General features: G+C 36.1%; 1 protein-coding gene and 1 long non-coding RNA gene across 2 annotated transcripts in view; both read right to left on the bottom strand.

Annotated features, from left to right (window-relative positions):
• Window positions 1-1,936: 1,936 nt before the first annotated feature.
• LOC110098837 (ABC transporter G family member 28-like) overlaps window positions 1,937-23,177 on the bottom strand; it is a 53,945-nt gene continuing 32,704 nt past the window's right edge. Inside the window, exons 9-14 of the mRNA XM_028695741.1 lie at window positions 22,222-22,518; window positions 17,682-18,152; window positions 17,354-17,502; window positions 3,703-3,992; window positions 3,477-3,601; window positions 1,937-2,278 (exon numbers count right to left, since the gene is read on the bottom strand). Of these exons, the coding sequence (XP_028551574.1) occupies window positions 2,122-2,278; window positions 3,477-3,601; window positions 3,703-3,992; window positions 17,354-17,502; window positions 17,682-18,152; window positions 22,222-22,518 (1,489 nt within the window). The 3' untranslated portion in view covers window positions 1,937-2,121. The remainder of the gene's footprint in view (window positions 2,279-3,476; window positions 3,602-3,702; window positions 3,993-17,353; window positions 17,503-17,681; window positions 18,153-22,221; window positions 22,519-23,177) is intronic.
• On the bottom strand, window positions 11,522-13,049 carry LOC114579862. Its single transcript, XR_003701089.1, has 3 exons — window positions 12,169-13,049; window positions 11,959-12,085; window positions 11,522-11,852 (listed from the first exon to the last, which is right to left on the bottom strand). It is a non-coding gene; the product is annotated as an uncharacterized LOC114579862 (long non-coding RNA).

Here is a 23,177-nt window from a genome sequence, read left to right as displayed (position 1 = left end):
TCCTATAATGTTCGAAAATATCGTGAATCAGAGCATAAACAACCTCAATATCACATTGAGTCCTTTCTTCTAACCTTACATCATTAAGAAGATTAGGAGGCTGTCTTTTAGTGAGATTATTGTCCCACCAAACCTTTAGAATTCATGTTTTCAACTATTTGTAGTAGCGTATACTTACAAGCTTGAACTGCAGTAGTATTGATTAGCATTCACTAAATAGTTTCATAGATTTGATAGCCCATTTATAAATTTGAGCAGGATCATGATGTTGATTGAATCTATGATTTTTCTCATGTAAGATATCAATGGGTGGAAAAATTATTATGTTTGGATCCGGATGACATCTGGAGACCAACCAGAACATGTCACATCACTTTTTTTCGTTATGTACGGATGCTCGGTACCACTCAATCAAGGATAATAATAATATTTTTCTATTGTTTTTTTTTATATATACTTGAATTTATTAATCGTCAAGGGTTCAACTTTCAAGGGTTTAATTTATAGGCTTTGAAATTTACATTGATTTTTTATTCCTTACTTTCTTCCATTTGTTCCTCTTAGAAAGAGCTAGTCTCATTAAGTGTAATGATATGTGAGCATTTAATTTGCTGGATTAATATATTTATCTATTCTTTGTATAGGTCCAAAACTAAAATTGAGTGGAGATAGTTTGATTAAGGGATGCTTAGTAACAATTAAACTAGAGTTAGAGGGATTTTCCTTCTTTAGGGGTTCTAACACTTTCTCTACTTGGCTATTGATTTTATCAATTTTTTGCTCAATTTGAAAGAGATGATCAAATATAATCTAAAGTGTACTATTGGTGTAATTAAGTTGTTTAACAACTATTATAAAATTCTTAATGGTCTGATTATCAGAAGTGAGTCTTCCAAGGGTTGCTTACTGAATATCATTTATAGTATTTTGTCTAGCAAGAGGGTAAAGAAACTCAATTTGAGATTGATTGATTAATTAAGTTCAAGCTCAAATTCAAACTTAATTCTATACGTTTGAACCAGCTCATGAGCTTACTCATTTATTATGGAAAAAAAAAAATCAAATAATTATTAGAATAAATGGTTAAAAGAATGATAAAAAAAAAAGAGAAATCAATTGATATAATGAAATGAGCTATAATTTTTAAATATTACTAACATTTTTTTACTTAAACTCCTAATAATATATTTTAACTATTTTTTATATTGATAATTTTTAATTTAGCCATTTCACAAATTAGAATGTTGAGTCAAAATTGACTCAAACTTAACTCATTAGTTCATCAAGCTCTACACATGAGCTTGAGCTAACTCACAAATTGGCTTTGACTCACTTACACATTAGTCCAAGCCCATAATAAGATAGGCCGGCAAACTAGAAATTAGCTTACCATTAATTCAGCAAAAAAATATTACAAATATATTTCTGGAATCATTCTTATTACAAAAGTACAATATAAAATAAATAAATAATTATATTTATTCTGAAATATATAATATTTTAATAAAAACAACAATAGATCATTTTATAAAAAAAGAACACTGAAGTCTGAAATTTATTTTTTTTACTACAATAAAACAATGTTATCTTGTATCTCTAATACAATATCATTCTATTTTAGCATAGTAAATTTTTTTAATGATTTATGTGGGTTTTATTGTTATCCAATAAACCTGATTAAGGGTTTAATTCATAAATATTGAAAAACAAATGGTCAAAGTACAAATTAAGATTTCGTTTGGGACGGCTTTTTAATTGCTTCTTAAAGCAGCTTTTTAATACAAAAATTAAAATTTATGTGCTAGAAATCTGCAGTAAGAAAGCCGTCCTAAACAAAGCCTAAATGCCTCCTAAATTTTGAAATGAAGGGTCATAATTCAGTGATGAACAGTATTAGATAATAGTGCTTAAGTATGCCTTGTATGAGAAGTAAAAATGAATACCAAAAAGCACTGTATCACTTCATTATGTTGGTAAGTATGGCCTACATTTTCTTTCAACAAATTGAAATAAATATTTGGAGACTGTAGTTTGCGACTGGCTTTCAATAACAATTTCAAATAATTTCATTTGATTTGTACACATGAAGAATTATAGAGAAGGTGTAATTTCTTCAGAGCATCATTTTTTCAGGACAGTAACCATACAAACAAAGGCTATAAAGCGGGAAACTAAGCCATATGCAAAGAGGACAATTACACAGAGATACCAGTTATGAATATTATAACCAAATTTCATTAAAGAGCCGCACCTGGTAATCAACCACACGCCAGAATACCTGCAAAATAAGCACAAATTAAAAGTTTATTTTAATAGTATAACATACCCCACTGGGCTTAGCTGAGTTGGTGGGCGAGCGTGGTTGAGAACCTTTCAACCCATGTTCGATTCCTCTCTAATGCGACGCGACTCCTAAATAGGGAGAAAATAACTATGTCTGGGGATTAGTTACGCCGTCATGCGCCTCCTTTGGGGATGGTAGCGGGTAGATACCCTCGTTCCCAAAACAAAAAATGGTATAACATCTTTTACCTATTTTTTAAGACAACATTTCACTTGATTTCAACATGTAGCAGTGCAACAAGAAAGCTATTATTCTGTTCGGACACCGGACAGTTCTCCCGTCCGGTTAAGCAGTACCGAGCACGGATACCGAGCTTGGTACCGAGCGCGCTACATTTTTGGGGTAGACACCCTCCGAACTCTGCACATAATAATAAATCGCAACAAGAAGCTATGGAATTATGATGGATCCATTTGGGGGCAGTTGCAACAGTATATGAGAGTTGAAGAGTTATTGTGGAATATAAATTTTTAAAATGTTGTTATTGGCATTAAAAATATTTTCATTTGAAAAAATTAGACTATAGTTTTCTAACAGCTATCACACTACTAATAGATTTGGGTTTAATAGTTATTTGTCACCTTATAATTTTTTTAAAAATGACAAATAATAGCAAAGATAAAACTTATTGGTTGTTGACTGGAAAGCCGAGCTCAGACAAAACTCGACCAAATGGATCCTTTTGTGTTTTTACTTGTGCACTCCAAGTATCTGATTTGGATAAAGTGGGTGGGGAAATATAAACCCCATAGTTCCACTACTTTCTTGTGGGTTTGTGAAATCACTTCAGTGCGATAAGCCTCACAGCATACCCTCTGCATTTGATATCTAAAGACCTCCTGGCTTTCTACGTTGAAATAGACGCACACTAATAAAATTCATTTAAATTTTTGATGATACATACTGTTGCTTGTAGTTTTTCTAAATAGTGCATCCTCATGTATGAGCTTTGCTTTAGTTTTCTCAGCTATTTTAGTTTCTTATAGATCTTTCCCAAGCAGTTTTGCCTTAAAGTTTCAGCTATAGAACAACAATAGCTCTTTGATTGCTTGCTGTATTTTAATTTTTATTTCAATGGAGGTGCCTTTGCCATTCTTTTAGATCAAAAAGACAAAAAAGGCTGATTGTGTACCTTTCTGCACTTGCTATTACAAATCCTTCCAGCGCCCACTTAGAGTAGCATAAATTAGACAAAAGCTTTGAATTTCTTTGCTGTGTAGCTATCAGAGTCAAGACAACAGGAAGAAGTGCTGACCACTGCAGAAAGAAAAAAAAATCATGAGGATGTTGAAAAATAAAACACTACGTTAATTAAGACAATAATTATACATCCAACTTTCAATAAACTTTGCACTCACTAGTTGAGCAGAACCTGGATTGAAGCAAATGGCAAAAACATAACCAATTCCAGTAACACAGTAAACTAGCGCAACCAAGATGACATAGTTGTCCAATATTGATGACCTTGGGTTGTTGAAGAAATAAAACATTGAGAGGTAAACAATAGGCTTAACGAGAGTATTGAAATGGTCAATGGTATCTTTCGACAGAAAATAAGCCAACGAACTCATGCCAGATGATCTCTCTCTCCAATAATGCAATTTCTCTGGCGAAAATGATCTCAAAGCTCCAATTTTGCATAAGAGAGCTGCAGGAAATGTGCAAGCTTTATTTGTTAAAACATTCGTGGAAATGGAAAGAATATGTTAGTTTTATTTGTTTGTACAATCACAATATGCCATCAAAAGTCAAGAAGACACATACTTTGCACACACATGCAAAGAAGCTAGGCTAGAAATCAAACCAGTTTAAATTGAATGGTTAGGAATTCATAAGATAATTAAAATGTCTGTCAAAAGTAATATAACTGAATCAATTCAAGAAGATATTTGAGTTATCCCTATAATCATCACTATCCCAAGTGGGATCTGTCCTCAATTTCTGCTGCCAGTAACTCTAGCTAATTGTATCTAGTATTGATTCTAGTATAAACTAGGTGTTTTTAAACAATGTATGACGTTGTTAGCTGAGTACTCTTTGATACACAGTTCTCTCACATCAATTCTCACCACTTATCTTGGCGTTTCATTTATATACTCGTACCATGTCAATCCTTCTTCCAACACCTCAATCAATGCAAATGTAAACTTCTTTAGTAAAATCATTTTTACTCTTTCTTTTATAGTTTAAAAGACATCAAAATATTCTAATTTTTTTCCTGCTCAGCTTGATCATAGCATGACTCCACACTCAAATAAACAAATTGTTAAGTATTGTTTTAGTTTTAGGTTATTTTGTTCATGCATGCTACCACACCTTTGTTAACCTTCTATAAATAGAAGCCTTGTATGATGTATTGGTTGGGGAAAAATCAATAAAGCTAATTTGTATTTCCTCCCAAATTTCTCTCTCCCTCCCTCTCCCTCTCTAGATCTTGCAAGAACATCTCTCAAGATCTCCTCCAAGATCCAACACAAATCTAACTGAAATTTCAACAAGTTTGTCCTGAATAGGCTTGAACATAATTTTAACACAAAAAATATGATGCAAGAAAACTTACATCGTGGAAACATTAACCCAACCCTGCTGCCAGAACAGAACAGTAAGCAAAATAGACCTTCTTAGGACAGAATCAAATTACACTACAGGCCAATAAAAGTTAGGGGAAAATTTTCATATAATCTAGAGCAATCAAGAAAATTATGACTTCACAAATGGAGTATCTAGAATCTCATAGTAGCAATTTCATTGACATAATTATTGGTAAATCACATCCAATAATACAGAGAATATTGAGTGAACAAAAGAAAAGAAAAGAAAAGGAAAATAGAGAGAGAATTCCAAAGTGAGAAGCTTTGAGATTTCAGTAAAATAAGCTTGAGTACATAAATTGCGTCTTAGAGCAAATTGAGTAAAATTGCATCAATTGAGCTCACCCCTCGACCCCCTATTTATAGATTTGGGCAGAGCTTGAGTGTTCCAAAATTGACTATATACTTGGATATCTTAAAAAAAAAAAAAATACAGTATTTTTGTAGTCAGATCGGAAAGTTTGACTTAATAAAGCTGCCTACCAAGCTTTGAAAAAGTTGACTTAGTACATGTTGATAGTTGGATAGCTGATCAATATTTTTCCTTGAGAAGTTGCCCCACCTCGAGTAGTCTCCAAGGCCAACTTCATAGAGAGTAGTTGCTAGGGACAACTAATGAGCTATACTCATCAACCGGGATGAAGTCTAAGAAGATAGCCGAGGTGAGTTCTCTTGTAAGTCAACGAATGTGAGACTAAATAGATAAAGTTAACATAATTTGAACCAGGTCGACTTACAAGAGATATTTGGATATATATTTAGTTATTTGATTCTCTTATAGCTAAGGAGGTTTAATGTAAAAAGACTAAGAGAATATAAAAATATTCTTCATTAATTAATCATTAACCCTTCATAAATACTTAATTTAAGATTGTATATTAGTCAATCAATTTGATGTTGATTTCTGATATTGTCCTTTTGTCCAGTCAACTAATACTTAGAGGGATCATTGTTTCTTGTTCAAATTGTTGCTTCCTGGATTTCTTCTTTTGATTGAGTTTGAGTTTAGCGCAACTTCATCCCTGTCAATAATAAAGGTTCCAAAGGATACTATTAATATATCTAAGGAAGATACTATTGCTAGCTTATTAGATAAGCACAAGAAAAAAATATAGTTCTTCCAAAAATAAGAATAAGAAAAAAGAAAAGAGTTAAAATTAAAGAGACTAAGGCCAAAGGTAAGATTTAAGAACTCGCTATTTCATCAACCTCTGGCCGTCTAGCATTCTTCTTGTTGATGATCCCTGACCTTGATCGAGCATCGTAAAGACAAATTAAACAAAACAGGACCTTAATTGAGCCAATTTAAACATAATTAATTTCAATTAAAGTAAAATCGGTCCAAATCGAACCCAAATCATCCTCGTCGAGCCAAATTCGACGCAATTCAGTGTCGATTCGAGTCCAATTTCGAAAAATTGACTCAATCAAACCCGAATCAATTTTGGGTTCAATTTGGATCCAATTTCAACCCAATTGATCAATTTAATCCCAAATAATTTAAATTAAATTTTTTATCTTTTCTAATCATTTTCCCAAATTGATGCAATCATATCTAAGGGCTAAAATTCAAAGACTGACTGCTACAAGGTCTTTTTCCTTAGATTTCTATGACGAAAGATCAGGATAGCGCAAGATATCACAGCAAGAGATTGCATTGGGCAGAGAAGTCCTCAATTTGGTGTAAAGAGAGAGCGGGAGATGGAAGGAGGTGGTCATTCAGACCGTACCTATCTTCACATGATCATTCGAGCGAGAGAGAGAGAGAGGGAGAGGGAGAGGCCTTCGAGATTCTTCTTGCTTCTGCGCGCTCGACCAGGAGAAGAGCCATTCGACTCTTTCGACCGTCCAAAGGGAACCAAGCCGCCAACCTAACCCATTTGTGAGAAGATCATACCCTCCGCCGACCTCACCCATTCGTGCAGAGACCTCATCCATGCACCAACCTCAACCGTTCACGACCGGAGGTTATAGTGCCTAAGATTATCTGATTATATGAGATACTAAAGGTGCGTTAGATTATCAGATTACATGGGATACTAAAGGTTATAGTCTCTAACAAAGATAATAGATTTACCTCCATACTATGGAGGGATATTCAATAAGGTTTGGGTACTGAACTGCATTTCAATATGGCATTCATCCTTAGACTGATGGATAGTCTGAGAGGACCATACATATACTGGAAGACCTTTTGACACTGTTTTTTCTTTTGATGGCAGTTGAGAAAACCATATTTATTTGATTAAGTTTGCTTACAATAATAGCTTTCAGTCAAACATAGGTATGGCTCAATATGAAGCTCTGTATGGTAGAAAGTTGTTCGCTCAGGAATGTTCGCTCAGGATAATAACAAGATCGAACCTCGCCCTCGCAAGCTTAAGGTCCCCTCTTTCTCTAAGGTATATTAGATTTAAAATTAACCAGATTTCCTCTAAGAGTAGTGTTAGGGTTTATTTAGATCCGAGTTATACTTCCTATGAGCGCAAACCCTCATAGTTTATTACCCCTCATAACGCATTAGAAGAGCAATCTCGATTAGGATGAAATATATTTAGTTTATATAAGATGTAAATATGCAACAGTATTTTAATCTTTGTTATGGGGTATGAAGGTACACCTGATCAAGATCTCATGGTTCTGTCGTCCTGGGTCTACCGTGGGTTTCAATTTACTAATACTAACAACCATTGATTGTAGTGTTTGGGGAATCTGATTAGCAGCCACTGGTTGCCTCCTCTCAGGGATCCCGTGTAAACTAAAGTGGAGAAATAAGGATTTTAATTTGGTTTGATTTGGGTTAGTGCTTATAGCTCTACTTAAGAGTTGTCAGTGTGATTGGATTTGGGTAGGGGCTTACAATTTTCATTTAAAAGTAGCCATAATAGTGGATCTTATGGCTTCTATTAGAGGTGACCCAAATAACGGGTCTTACAACTTTATCCCTATAGACTAAGATGCCCAGGAGGTTTGGATGTTTAGATAGGTCTTATGGCTTCAAGATTTAGAAGTTGTCTAACGATGGATCTTATGACATAGCCCTGTAAGCTAAATTGTCTGTATGGTGTGGCTTACAACTTAGCCCTATAGACTAGGATGCCTATATAAGGGGTCTAGGGTTATGCTATTACTTAAACATTTCCCTCAAAATCGAACTTACGACTTCTATTGAAAGTTGTTGGTTGATGGGTCTTACAACCTAGCCCTTTAAGCTAAGTGATCCATTGGTGGGTCTTACAACCTAGCCCTATAGACTAGAATGCCCGTTATAGGGGTTTAGAGTTATGTTGCTACCTAGATATTTTCCCCTCAAAATCGGACTTGCAACTTCTAATAGAAGTGGTAGGAGTTAGGAGTTTAATGTTTTACACACTTCATTGTTTTGACACCGGCGTCAATATCTTGTTTTGCAGCTTTGCCTCAGTACTAGCCTGCAATCGTTGTTTTGACACTTACTAGCTAGCAGTTGTTGTTTTATACTCATAGTAGTGCTTGTAGCTTTTCTGCTTTAGTAGTAGCTTTATTTTTTTCTGCATTAAATTAATTTTATTTATTATGAGCTAATTTTTTTCTACTTGTTGCAGGTGCTCATGGTCAGTAGTTACAAACTTATAGTAGTTGAAGCTTGCAGCCATAGGAGCTGGAGTTTGCAATTGCAGGAGCTGAGGTTTGCCTGTAATTTTTATTAGAAATAGTTTTTACTTCTTCTATTTAGAAGTGGCTAATAGTTTTGATTTGGAATAGGTCTTATTACTTCCCATGAAAGCTGCCTTTTAATTGTTTAAGACAGGACTTACAGCTTCATTCAGAAGTTGCCTAGTAGTTTGGTTTTAGGGTGAAGCAACTGTATAGTTTTTTGCACTTATCTTCTGTCCTGACACTGTTGTTTTCGCTTAGCACTTTCTTTTCTTGCTTCAGTATTATTGTTTTAGTTCAAGTACTTTGCTTTTAGCAGTGTATTTTTGTTACAATATTTTGATTTCTTCCTTAACACTGTTGTTTTTCTCACAGTACTAACTTGGCCTTTGTTTATTTGTTTGCATGTATTTGTAGCCAACATCTGCAAGAGTTTGCTAGAGTTGGAATCTTGTTTAGAGTTTGTAGCTTAGTTAAGTTTTGTTTGTTTTGAGTTTTGAGCTATTATACATGAGATGATTGTAGTATAAACATTAATTAATGTTCTCTTTTTTTTTTGGTTGATTGCATTTTGACTTAGTTAATTAATTAATTAATTAAAATATTAATTTGTTGCATTTTAAATTAATTAATTAATTAACTAACTAATAAACCAATTAAAAGAATATTAATTTATTGTTTTAAATTTATCAATTAATTAAAAAAATCAATATATTTTATTTTAAAATTAAGATTTAAAATTAAATTAGAATTTTAATTAATCAATTAATTATTATTTTTTTAAATGATAATTGATTTTAAAAATGGCTTCCAAATTACTTTGATATGTCCTCAAATATATTTTAAATTTTTTCTTCTTCTCTTTTATTTATTCAATTAATTAAAAAAACTCTTTAGCTATGTTCTCCAAAAATCTTTTGTTTTTTAGAAAATCTGATAGCCTCCCAGCATTTCCTTCCCGTGAGGGGAGGTTAGGATGGTAGTTGTCGTTAGTTTTTCCCGGCCATATTTAATATACGATGGCACGAGGTCTTCAATTTAATCTTCCTGGCCGAATCTTAAGATATAACAACGCGAGGTCTTCAATTTAAGTTCTTCCCGGACGGATTTAAGATACAACGGTGCGAGATCTTCAATTCAAATATCCATGGCCGGATCTAAGGATATAACGACAAAACTCTTCATCAAATACCTGTTTGCTTATCTCTTTTTTTATTAACTTTTTTTTTTCCACAAAACACCACTTTGTTCTTATACTTACGGGGACAAGAGATAGTGGAGATAGAATCAGCAATTGTAGTCGAACGGGAGTAGACACACAAATTCATGCGTGTAGGGTGTTCGGCAGGAAGCGAGATGGTTCGTGTGAGACAGTGTAGCACGGGTGTGCCGCACGTGGAGGGAGATCGCCTGCGGGTCATCTAGGCGCGGGTGTAGCACATGTAGAAGACAAGATCACATGGACACGTCGGTTTTGCGAATGGAAGCGGGAGTGTGCCTCCTGGGTCAAAGTGCGCAGGTTGGGTCGTGTATTGGGTTGGGTTGCGGGAATGTAAGTTAGTGCTGCATGGGAGCCGTGATCGCTGGAGACGGACGAGAGGTAGAAGCCAAGTGTAGGAAGTTTCGAGGGAATGATTGGATTGGGACAAGTACAGGCACGAGAACAAACATAAGGTTTTTTCTGTTCATCCTGTTCACTGTATTTTGTATTAATCAAACGAGTGTGTCACTTGTGAGGCATTGCACCTGTTCAATTGTTTTCTGAAACAATGCAGCTGTTCAAAATTTTTTTAATTTTATTTTAATTTAATCAATAAACACAAATGCAAAAGTTTATATTAACAGTTTTAAAGCATTTTGAACTAATTAGTTATCAATCAACAATAAGCTTTTGACAGCCGCAAAGCATGGATTATCATATCCTCAAACTATGACATGTTTTACAAATTATCAAGGACAATGATTGTTCTCTGGTTGCAAGGAACACTACAGGAAAACCCGTCATTACCGGCGAACGGAATCCGCCGGTAACATGGAAAATACGACGGAAATTTACCATTTCCGTTGCATTTTTGGCGGATTTTCATGCGCCGGTTTGGTACGCGTCGGAAAAAGCTTTCTGACGTATATAATACGCCATAAACCGTTCCGGCGTACTCTCCAACGCAGTATCGGCGAAAAATTATGCAAAAATTAAGTCGTTTACCGTAAGATTATTCCGACGTTAAATGCGCCGGAATTTGCGGCGTATCTATCCGCCGGAAATACCGGCGGAAAAAACGCCGCAACTTATGCCGAAACTAAAGCCACGAATTATTACCGGCGCTTTATCCGCCGATATTTTCGGCGGATATAAGACGCCGGAACAAACCAAATAATTCGTTGTATCGTCGTTTCCTGCGAACTACCGACGTAAATTCCGCTAGAAACTTGAAGCTGAAACAAAAAAAAAATTGCCTTCTCAGGCAGCAATCAGATTTCCACACCTGCAAACATATACAAATAATAGTTCCCCAACACAGATCTATACAACATAAATTTCAAGAACTTCAACAAATACTTAAAAACATAAATGTAAACATTACAAAATGTTCATGAACATCGACCAATACTAAAAAACATCATAGATTGTTCATTAACATCACATATTCAAAAACTTATGCAAGTTCATATGACATTGAAAAAACTAAACTACTCTGAATCTATGGACTCATCCTCAGCTGGCTACCTCTTTTCCATTCAACTGCTCCCTCATTTTATGCATTTCATCCAACAACTGATTGTGTTGCTCTTGCATCTACATTTGTATCTGTGCTTGCAACTGAACTTGCCAATCAGCTTGTGATTTCCTTGTTCTAGCACCGCTTGAAGGGCAGTTATTTGTTGACTATGTAAGGACTCATGTGAACTGGCTGCGAAGCTGGATCTAGTAGAGATCCTAAGATAATATTTCTATTAAAGAAAAATTTTAAAATACTTTTTAAAATTCATTATCAAACGTCGCATGTGCTCAGTATGTGGATTTGAGCCGCCAATATGAAGGGAACTACCCAAGCCCCCAACATCATAAGCTCTGTTATGTCGATTTTAATCCCTCCTCCTGCTATACTCTGCACTGCCCCAAGCAGTGTTCAACTCAGCCCATATAGTCTCTCCCATCCACAATGGCCGCTCGCCAGTCTTTCTAATATCTATGAACATGTCGCGCATCTGAGTGGACCCACGCTTCTCAAAATTCTTTCTAATTTTATCATTATGCTGGGGCAGCAACAAAAATCTTTCTGCATTCAAAAACATACAATATATAATATATATGTTTGTTAGCTTAAGTAAAAAAGAATAAACCATTTATTTAGACATAACATAAAAAATAGTACCCAAAAATACCTCAAACTCTCTAAACCACATTTCCCGGACTTCTTTTGGGACTTTCTTCCAAGAAACATAAGGAGTGTCAAACCTGCTTCGTATGATGTCCCGTATTTTATGTGTCGATTGTTTTGATGGGTAGAACCTACAAAAATAAGGTTATGTGAGAAAAAAATATAATATAAAATAAATATGTTCGTTAGCTTAAGTAAAAGAGAATGTACGCACGTGTCACCGTCAGGTGCTATCAACATTCGACCATCTGTCGCATGCTCTGGTGCAGCTGGTGTCGAAGGTCCACCTGTAGTAGGCTGAGGGGGTAGTATGGTGAAACATATGGTGGATATGGATAAGTAGGAGGGGCACCATAAGGTGGGGGTGGGTAGTAAGGGTAGAAATGAGTACTCTGCGTGGGATCTAGTGAGTAGAACTGCGGGCTACTGACTCCAGGAGTGGGTAAAGACTGAGTGGTAGGCTGAGATTAAGTGGTAGGCTGAGTGGTAGGCTAAGAGGGAGGCTGAGTATGTGTGGCAGGCTGAGAATGTGTAGCAGGCTGAGACGAAGTGGTCCCCTCAGTACGTACTGGCCTAGATGGTCCAACTATAGTGATCTTCTTGCTACGCCTATTAAAAATATTTTGATCAATCCTCTGCTAGGCTCTTCACCTGAAGTCATCTGCACATAAAAAATGTAGCTCGTACTCACCATGAGAAGTCCAATACCAATACCAATACCATGGCATGAATCCTCTGCAATACAGATCAACAGTTACATCATTTGGTCTTAGGTGCACTAGATTTTTATGTTTAGAACATGGACATCGAAACATTCCATCTGATATGAAGCTGGGTAGTTGTTTTGCTGTCTAAATGAAAATGTTCACCCCATTAATGAATTCATCTGTTAATGTCTTTCGTCCTTACGTCAATCGGTTATACATCCAACTTTTTTGATTTCTAATATCCATGACATACATATAATATGAAGCAGATAAGTAATGAATTATAATGATTTATGTGACATTTATATATTTTATTTTATCTTATCACCCTCTCTTAGTCTCTTAAACATACTCTCTCTCCCTCACTCATTCTATTATTAACTATCTCTTCTCTCTACCTCTCTCTCTCCCCCTTCTTCTATCTCATTCCCTCTCTCACTTTCTTAATCTTATAATGATATTTTTCTTGCTGATAAGTCTAGAGATGGAGTTGAAGGTAAACTCGAATTATGGAGGTCAACTTTAGAGTCTAAAGGTTTTCACTTGAGTAAATCTAAAACTAAATATATGGAGTGTAATTTTAGTAGCAATAGACCTAGTGATGGGATTGTGACTTTGGGCGATCAAGTCATTAATAAGAGTACACATTTTAGATATCTTGGATCTATTATTTAGAGTGAAGGTGAAATTGATGGGGATATTATCAGTAGAATTCAAGTTGGATGGTTGAAGTGGAGGAATGCATCGGGCTTGTTGTGCGATAGAAAAGTCCCTCTCAAACTTAAGAGAAATTCTATAAGATGGTGGTGAGACCTGCAATGCTTTATAGTGCAGAATGTTGGCCATTAAAAGGGGAGCATAATACTAAGTTAAGTGTTGCAGAGATGAGGATGCTTAGGTGGATGAGTGGCTTGACCCTTAGAGATAGGATATGAAATGAGCATATACATGAAAAGGTTGGAATAGCTCCAGTGGAAGATAAGATTAGAGAGAGTCGCCTTAGATGGTTTGGTCACATTAAACGGAAGCCATCCGATGACCCGGTTAGGAAAGTTGAGGTGTTAGATTTGACTTATGTTAAGAAAGGTAGAGGTAGACCTAAAAAGACTTGGTTAGAAAATATTAGAAAAGGTCTTTCTTTATTAGATTTAAATGAGAAATTGACTTTTAATCGGACACAATGGCGAAAAAGGATTCATGTAGCTGACCTCACGTAGTGGGACAAAGGCTTGATGTTGTTGTTGTATTAAAAATTAATCATGATCGGGCATGAATCTCAAGGAAAAATCGAGTTGGAAACTTCTGAAATCAAATTCAAGACCATTTGAACTTCGATTTCATCAAACATATAGTCAAACTGAACATTTCGAAAAGATCAACCCAGCGACACCAAATTCATCCCAATCCGAGTATGGGTCCAAATCAAAAACCCGAAACACATTTAAAAAGTTCAAACCATAATTTGAATGACCAAACGATTTTCAAACACAACATACTTATAGTTGAATCGAAAAGAGAAATTCTAAATTGTAATATAGGGAACTATTACAATCTCAATACCTTTAAATGATACTCAAAACTCTTTGGCTCTCACTCTCTCTCTCTCCCCATCTTTTTCGCTCTCAAAATCTTGCTCTCTCCCTCTCACTCTATGTTTATCAATATGAATAATATCATTAGCAAAAGCAAACACCAAGGCACATCCTCTTGCAAATGTCTAATAAAAAATTACAAGTAAAATCTTACAATGGACGAAATCGGTGATTGAGGCGGCGAACTTCGGCAAACTAGGTTGAACGGTCTCACACCGGCGGAGCTACTCCAACCTTTAAAACAAAACTTCTTACCATTCTATGAAAATTTATATTAAGAAAATCAATGAAAAAATTCGAAACTCACGATGGATTTTCCCGAAAACTGTGTCCTTTCGTCGGCGACAGAGGCGGTGATCGTCGGCTACCTCTCGTGGACGTCCAGAAGCCTTGGCAGCGGCGATCTATGTTGGGGCGACGAAGCAGAGCAGAGATTTCAAACAAATGGCGGAAGGAAATGAATAGTCAGAAGGGCTCGGGTTCGAAAATAGAGCTTTCGCCGGCGGATTTTCTACGTATAATACGCCGGAAAGATTTTCGGCGTTTTGTATGACGGTAATAATTCGTTGTGTTTAAAATGACCGGCGTCTATTCCGCCGGTAAATCTGCCGGCATTTTCCGGCGTAAAATACGTCGCTTCGGATGATATGCTTATATATTCCGACGTTACAACCGGCGTATAGTGCGTCGGAAAACTACAAACGACTAATCCACCAGAAAGAACACCATTATAATTCCGTCGCACCATACTCCGGTAACAACGCCGTCTTTACTAACAGATATATATCCGCCGTAAGCTCCGACAGTAATCATGTGTTTTCCCGTAGTGGAAGTTCGTTCTTCCTTGGTATTATTTTTATTGCCGGGTTTTGTTTCTTTTGGCTGGGTGGCCGGTATGGCCTCTAATCGGCTCTTGGATCCTGATTTTTAGTCGTATCTAAGAAGTCTCATTCGTTTTTGGATGTTGTATCTGGTAATGAGTCGGATATATGTTCATTTCTCGCCCCTCAAAACGAGCTCTTTTCGGGGTTTACCTGCTGTTTGGATCTCCGAGGAGGAGATCGCTTCTTTAGCCGGCCCTTTTCATTTTTCTCTGGTGGGATTCTTGCCTTCTCGTCGTCCTTCTTTAGATTCTATTTGTCGCTTCTTCTTCAACCTTAAGCTTACGGCTGAGTTTTCGGTTACCCTGCTGGATGCGTCTCATGTGTTGATTAAATTGTCTAATGACATGGATTATAGTAGGGTGTTTTTCCATCTATCTTATTTGGTGTTCAATTGTTACATAAAAATTACTAAATGGTTGTCTTCCCTTGATATTGGCGTGGAATCTCCGATTATCCCCATCTGGGTCTCTTTCTCTAACCTTCATCCACATCTTTTCGCTCCCAAAATCATGCACGCTTTGGGCTCGTTATTTGATCGCCCCCTTAAAATTGATTATGCCACTTCTGTGGGCTCATGTCCTTCTTTGGCGCGTGTTCTGGTGGAATTGGACATTACGAAACTCTACCCTGATAAAGTTTGGCTGGGTCTGAGCAGTTGGGTTATGTTCAGCATGTTCAAATCGAGGTGTTTCCCCATTTCTGTGAGTTGTGGAAGTCCATTGGGCACAAACGGGGTGAGTGTAGTTCTTCTGCTTCTGTTCCCAATCCGGTGTCTACTTCAAAGCCTTCTTCCTCTGTTTTCGTTTCTAATCGGGGGGAGGGTGCTGTCCCTCAGCCTGGTGTGGTATCTGTGATTCACGCTCCTGCTCTTAGTGATTTGGTTTTAGTGCCGGATCCCAATACTTGTAGTAAGGATAATGCTATAGCTAATCCTGATTGTAATCCTGGTGTTGGGAATTGTGATATGGTTGTTGTTTATATTGGGAAACATTTAGCTGAAATACCTCCCCCTCCTCCCCCTGTATCTGGTGAGCTTGTGCCAGCCGCTTTGGCTATTCCGTTGAGTGGTGTCATTAACAATTTGGATTCTATTTGCCCCCCTACGGTTGCTTCTTCCCCTTTGGTTGTGGCCTATTCGAAGGGTGTGGATTGTGCTGCCTGTGAGTTGAATCGAATTGAGTCCCTGGACTCTTTGGGCTCTAATCATTATGTCTCTCACCTTAATTCTGACGTTTTGGTTGGTGATTCTTCTGCTCGTGTGGGTGTCTTTAATTTCAATTCCCCTGTCACGCCTACTATTCTTGTTCGCGGCCTGTTTGTTGATGTGCTTGTTAACTTAATTTCTCCTGAGGCTTTGTTTGCCCAAGTGGGGGAGGATGTGAGAATGCAAATTGATTGGCTTCAAGCCTCGACTGATTCTTCTTCGAAGGCTAGTGAGGAGGAAGAACCTGGGGAAGATTTTGTTAAGCATAATGATCGTCCTGTGGTCTCTGGTACCTCTCGTGGTAAGGGTAGGCGTGGCAGGAAATAATGCTGGGTTTTGTTGTGGTTGGTGCCCTCTTAATGGTTAAGATTGTAGTTTTTTGGTTACTTGACTGTTTGTGGTATAGTGGAGGCGGTTTTCTAGTTGTTCATCGAGCTCTTTCCTTTGGACTATGGGTTGATCTTGTTGGAAGGCATTTTTTGTTTTGGATGCTGCAGTTTGGCTGGAAGCCTGGAACTTAGACTAATATTTGTGGTTGCGAATTTTAGATTGAGGGCAATGATTTGGGTAGGGATCACTTATCCTAAGCCGTGGCTCGTGGCAACCTTTGGTGGTGCGTTTCTTACTTGTTTGGGTTGGCTACTTGGTGTATTACTGCTCTCACTCCATACTGGATGGCCCGTGCTTGGCTTAGGTGTGGTTTGCAGCCTATGCCTTTACTGAGCCTACTGGGTTGTCACCCTTGTGTTTCTTTGTAGCTTTTTTCTTTTTGCTTGTTAGCTTATTGAACCCCCCTTTTTTAGTTGGAATAAATTTCGAGTTTTACAAAAAAAAAAAATCAAGGACAATGACTGTAGTTAAGAATGATGAACAGAGGAACTATTTATAACATTGTAAACATATTCTGCAAGGAAAATTAGGCCTCCAAGAAAGAATTAGTAACTATTAAACAAAGATACTCAACAAATAAGATAACAGAGTTCCTAATTAAAAACATAAATATTTCACTTACAAACAGCAATAATAGTGTATGTATAACCAGCCGCTCCGAATGATTCATCATTCACTTTAGCAAGTGTACCCAGGCAAACTCCAGCCAGGCCTAGAATTAGAAAATCAATTCCTTGTATTCTGGCTTCACGCAAGCGCTGCTTACCAACCCTGGAAATAAAAAAGATTGGATGCAACATGTAAGTATTAGTATGATCTACAATGAAAAATCAATCAGCACTTCAACATCAAGAAAAAAATAGAATTTAGTCCTAAGAAACAAATGCTCGTTCTTCCATCATGAAACAAAGCACACGTAGTTTTAGGTGAAATTTTGTTGAAAAAAATACCTTCCCAGGAAGTATCTGTATTGCTGGAGAATGCCAGGAGTTCTACGATTAGATAAATCTTTTACTTTTGATAATTTATGCTCTAAATGTTCTCCTCTATGCTGAAATTCATCAGCCATGTTATCCCAGACTTCACCAGGAGCTGACTGGTCACCACTTCCACTTGAATCATTTGCTTCACAGTCCTTTTCCAGAATGTCAACAGTACTAAGGTTCTGCTGCATGTCAGGGGGTACATAATTCCCATTAAGCAGCATCCACTTAAGGGGGAGTTGTCTAACATTGATCCCTGGTGGTTTTATTATGCCCTCTAAAATATCAATGAAGTAATCTGGAGGGTTCACACGCTCAGGAACATCAATGCCAAGGCCGGCGAAGTAATCTTCAACTTTCTTTACGGCCCCAAGATATACAACCAGACCACCTTTTGCTAGCAGTACCAAATCATCAAACATTTTGAACAAAGTGTAGCTGAACATGGAAAAGTACGCCAACATTACTCCATATAATAGGAAAGCTTAAATTCACATGTTTAATACGTTAAAATGTCAAAAACATTTTACTTATATAATGATGGATATAAATTAACTAATACCATGACACTTCCAAAAGATAATATGATGCCAACATTGAAGACTAAATGTTCTTAGAGACTCTAGTTCAATGCCACTGGTTGATAAGCTGTCTTTATTTGTATCCTGCTGCAAAGATCTAATTGTTCATGTGATAATTTCGCTTCCCTAAAGTAAATTAAACGGATATGCCAAAGAATATGAATGTATCCTGACAAGTCACTATTGTTGAATCATAAAGATGGGAATAGTTGTCAGTCAGATTAGCAACTAGTAAAGATGTTATCCCTTTGAATCTTTTATCTTCATTTACTTGATCTCCAATCCCTAAGCCTCAGCTCTTCTATTTGACTCAAATCCAATAGGAGCTTCTTCCTCTTTGGCCTCAAAGTCAAAGTCTATTAATTTGGCCCAAATCAAATGTATAATCCCATTACTTAGACCAAAACCCTGAGCATCATCTCACTTAAACAAAACAAGTGATTTTCTCCTTCCATGACATTTAAAACAATAACTTTTAGGAGTTTTCCTTCTGCTGAAATTCATTTTGCCCTATTAGGTAAATTTCACAAAGTCTTAAGCAAAACTCTTAGGCTTGTTTACCTTAATCTATTAGATAAACATCTCCATCTTATCTAAATACTAAGACAACTCTAAAAAATATCTAAAAATCACTTAGATTCCTCCTGATACAATGATAAATCATTTTACCCCAAAAGGTGGAATGACTACATTCTTGGATCTTAGGATTTCATAAGTAACAAGTTTGCCTTAAAGCAAATAGTGGCTGCTCTATAAGTTCTTTATAACCCTTCTAAATATGAAACAATTAAAAATCAAATAAAAGCTTTAAGTCACAAAAAACTTAAAGTGAAATCACCCAGGATTAAAATTGAAATCTTCTATTTCTCAATAAAATAAAACACCACTTATAGTGTGACATGCCATACAACCGACATACATACTTAGGTGGACACCCCCAGGCATGTTAGGATTAAGATTTTTTTTTTCGCACACATGATTGATATTTTGGTGTGATGCTTTGGATTGTCTGCATTATAGACACTTGCCCTTAAGTGATTAAGATAAAGATATACGCTCTTTTTTGTAAAAATAAATCATAATTATAAAATGTTTAATTATAGGTGCGGCTTAAAACCCCTCTAAGAAGGCATGGTCAATAAAATGGAGACAGTGCTTGACACCTCAAGTGCTAGAAAATTTTGGGATGTCTTTTTCTTTCATATAAACGACTTCCTAATCTCTTCTTATTTTGTATGTTTTGAGTCTTTTTATTTTTCAAAATGTTTTTGATAGACTTAAAAAATATTGTAAGCATGTGGGATACAGTTACAAGAGAGATGAACGAGAAAGATGAATCCTCCAAGGTGAAGCCCTGGATGCATCAAAAAGCCAAAACTTGAAGACAACCCAGGTTCAGTCTGTAAAAATTTAACTTGTTTGTATAAAATAGTCAACATAGCTGCCAATTATAATTTCAATAACTTGATATTACTTTACTTTCCAACATTGGTTGATTTATATATACATATACATGTTTGTTTACCGAGAGTGCATTAAAAATGACTATTTTTTCCTAGGTTTGTTCGCTTGCTTTTACTTGGGGGTGGTCAGATGTGTGTTGTATTGTAGGCTCTTAGGACAAAATTAAAATTTCTACCAATTAAAAAAATATAAATAAAAATAATTAGTCACAAGAATATGATTTTTTCTACAAAAAATGTATGGCTTAAAAAATAAGCCATACTTTTAAATAAAAAATTGAAATAATTATTCATGATTAGTGTGTCTCATATAAAAAGCTCTCACTTAAGGACCATATAACAAAAAATCTATATTCAGTGAGCCAGCATACGCATACCGACATGGTTAAGCATCATGGCCTAAAAACCAAGTTGTAAGTCTTATCTTCTAAATCAAAAATAGTCTCCCTAATCTTCATATACATTGAGACCAGACCTCATGATTTTAAAAGAGTTTAGATAGGTTTAGCTGGTAGCCTTTTCCAAGTAGGATTTTAAATCCAAAAGTTAAGCTAACTTATGCTTTATGTGAGATGTAGGAGCAAAATATCCTAATTCGTTGAGGATGACAATTTCTCTAACATGTATAAGGAGTAAATTAAAAAGTGGTACAACAATAAGCTCATTAGGCAGAAATTTGAGCTTGGACAAAAAATGCTTCTACATAATTTAAGATTGCAATTATTTCTAGGACGTTAAATAGGAAGTTAAAGTCCATATGGTCAGAATCATTCACTTTTGTCAAGTTATATCCCCCCTATAGAGCTATAGACATTAAGGATAACAAGATCACTCAAATTTTCAAATCAATGTTACAGACTGAAGCCATACTTAGGAGGGGAGATAGATCGTCTTAAGAGTTCAGTGGAGTTGGCTCATCCTATATAGGATATAGGGATAATTTGACTGAAGACTATAAACTTAGTGATGCTTGGGAGGTAACCCAAATATGTTTTGTGAATGTGGTGTATGATGTATGTATGTTGCTCATGAGTATGTTTAGAATTTCTTTAATTATCACTGATGTGTGTGCTCAATAGATGTTGTAAAAGTGTGTAATTGACTTTGCCATGTGTTTGGAACAAAAAATGGGAAAGTTTCCTTGAGCGCCAGAACGCCGCACAGTCAAAGGAATCTATCTCCATGGCATCAAGCTCTTTGAAATTTGACAAATTCATTCAGCATCGCAACGCCATGGGAATCCAAAGCCGCGGCCCCAAATCGCCCCCATAGCGTCGCAATGTCAGACCATGCAGTGCTGCGGCTTTTTACTCTCGAGAAATTTGTCAATTAAATAGAGCACCACCTTAACCACTGCAACATCTAATAAAACATCATTATTAAAGTATGTGAAGAGCTGTGACAGTCTCTTTAAGCACTGCAGTGTTCACACGTGTCGAGTGTTGTGGTGGTGGACCAGTCAAAAAGCCTATAATTTCAAGTTCTAAAGTATAACATCGTGGCGCTGTCTGACCCCAACGTCGCAACTCGTGTACTATCTTTGACCGAATTAATAATTTGATTGACCAAGCACTACAAAGCTCACTCGTCTCCACAATGCCAGTCATTTTATATAGATAATGTTGGGTTGATTTATTTCATTTCACCTTGTAAGCTTCATCTTTAGTTTGTGTTCTCAAGTGAATGCTCTTGTCCAAACTGTGCAAATGGCCCTAAAAAATTACAATTGGAAAGAAGAGGTTATATTGCTCATCCTTTCATGACAATAAATGATTTATGAGCTCGGCTGCTAAAGACAAGTATAACATATCGCTAAGCAAGAATTTAGGAGCCACGGGAAGGCATGTAGAACACATGATTTGAAAGTGCAACTGTTTTCTTTATCAAATTTGCTATGAGTTGCGTTTTTATCTAGAATGTGAATTTTAATTATGTGTGACTTTCTTGATCCATATTTTCATCGTCAACTTCTAGTAGAAAGCCATTGATTTTTTTTTTTTTTTTTGGGAGCTCGTTACATGGTTTTCCACATCTCATGTTAGACAAGCATTAGCTACCCTAGAACCTAAGACAACCTACATCACATATGTACCATAACATTAATGATTGTGTGAAAATGCTCTAACTTAAAATATGAAATCAAACGAATTTCAACATGTGAATAAATAGAAGATCAGCAATAGCAAAATAAAAAAGAAGAAAATAAATGATTCACAATTCTAAAATTAAAGACTGATTGTAATCCTGAGTGACAATAAAGTGATATAAAGTCAGTCTAAGTAAACCTTTAGTTGTGCTATAGTACATGCATAAGAATGTGCTACAAAAAGAGAATTTTTTAAACCACATAAGAGATAGCATTTATTTGCTTCCTAAGTTTCATTTTAATAAATTTACCTATCCATTTAAAGAATAATAAATAAATCATTAAAGGACTACATAATGATGAACATAAAAGTAGACCTTGGTTGGTGAACCACCATACAAATGTTTACTCCTTCAAGTGCCTCCCTACGAAGAGCTCTTAGAAGCAACTGAGATGAAGCGCTATCCAAACCAGATGTAGGTTCATCCAGTATCAGCAATGAAGGTTCCATCACCATTTCAAGCCCAACATTCACTCTTTTTCTTTGACCACCAGATATTCCACGCTTTTCCACTGTCCCAACAAGGCAATCTCGTACAGCTTGAAGTCCCAAGGATTCAATCACCCTTTCCACAACCAAAACTTTATCAGCCTTTGGCATGTCTGCTGAAAGCCTACAAAAATAAAAATTCACTCAGCTAACAGTAATGACAATCAACAATTACCAATAAAATGGAAAGAAAACAAGGAATGATATTTCATATCCTTCTTTTCAATTAGAAACTGGTAAATCAAAATGTTATCAGTTGTGAAGTAAAAATAATTAAGCTGGGAATTGAAATTGATTACTGATGAAAAGAATTTAACTGTGGGAATGATGATGAGATGTTAAAAATAGTCTAGGAAAATGCTGACATTATAGAGGTACAAGACAAAAATTGGAAATAGAAACACTCAAAGTGTAATTGGATAAAATAATCCATAAAGGCGACAAGAGTTAGTAAGCGCACCATTTCCAGGAAAATGCACTTTAAGATCCCATGTTTCAGGGCCTACGGCATATATGATTGCTAACTTAATATCTATGATGCACTGACAAAGACACGGTGACACGGACAGGACACGACACGGACACGGGACACGGCAATCTTTAAAAATGTAGGACACGGGTGCGGGGTGGACACGGCATAATAATTTTTTAATATAATATATAAAAATTAAGGTGACATTATAGTAAAAATGTCAAGCAATAATAAATCAATTTTATGATAACTTGTTTATCTTATAACATAAAGATGTTTAGTACAAAATGTCTAGTACAAATACTCATGAG

This window comes from Dendrobium catenatum, unplaced genomic scaffold (genome assembly GCF_001605985.2).
Source record: "Dendrobium catenatum unplaced genomic scaffold, ASM160598v2 fragScaff_scaffold_670, whole genome shotgun sequence".
Lineage (NCBI taxonomy): Eukaryota > Viridiplantae > Streptophyta > Magnoliopsida > Asparagales > Orchidaceae > Dendrobium > Dendrobium catenatum.
Note: the sequence above shows the minus strand (reverse complement) of the source record. Positions and strands in the feature narration are given on the sequence as shown.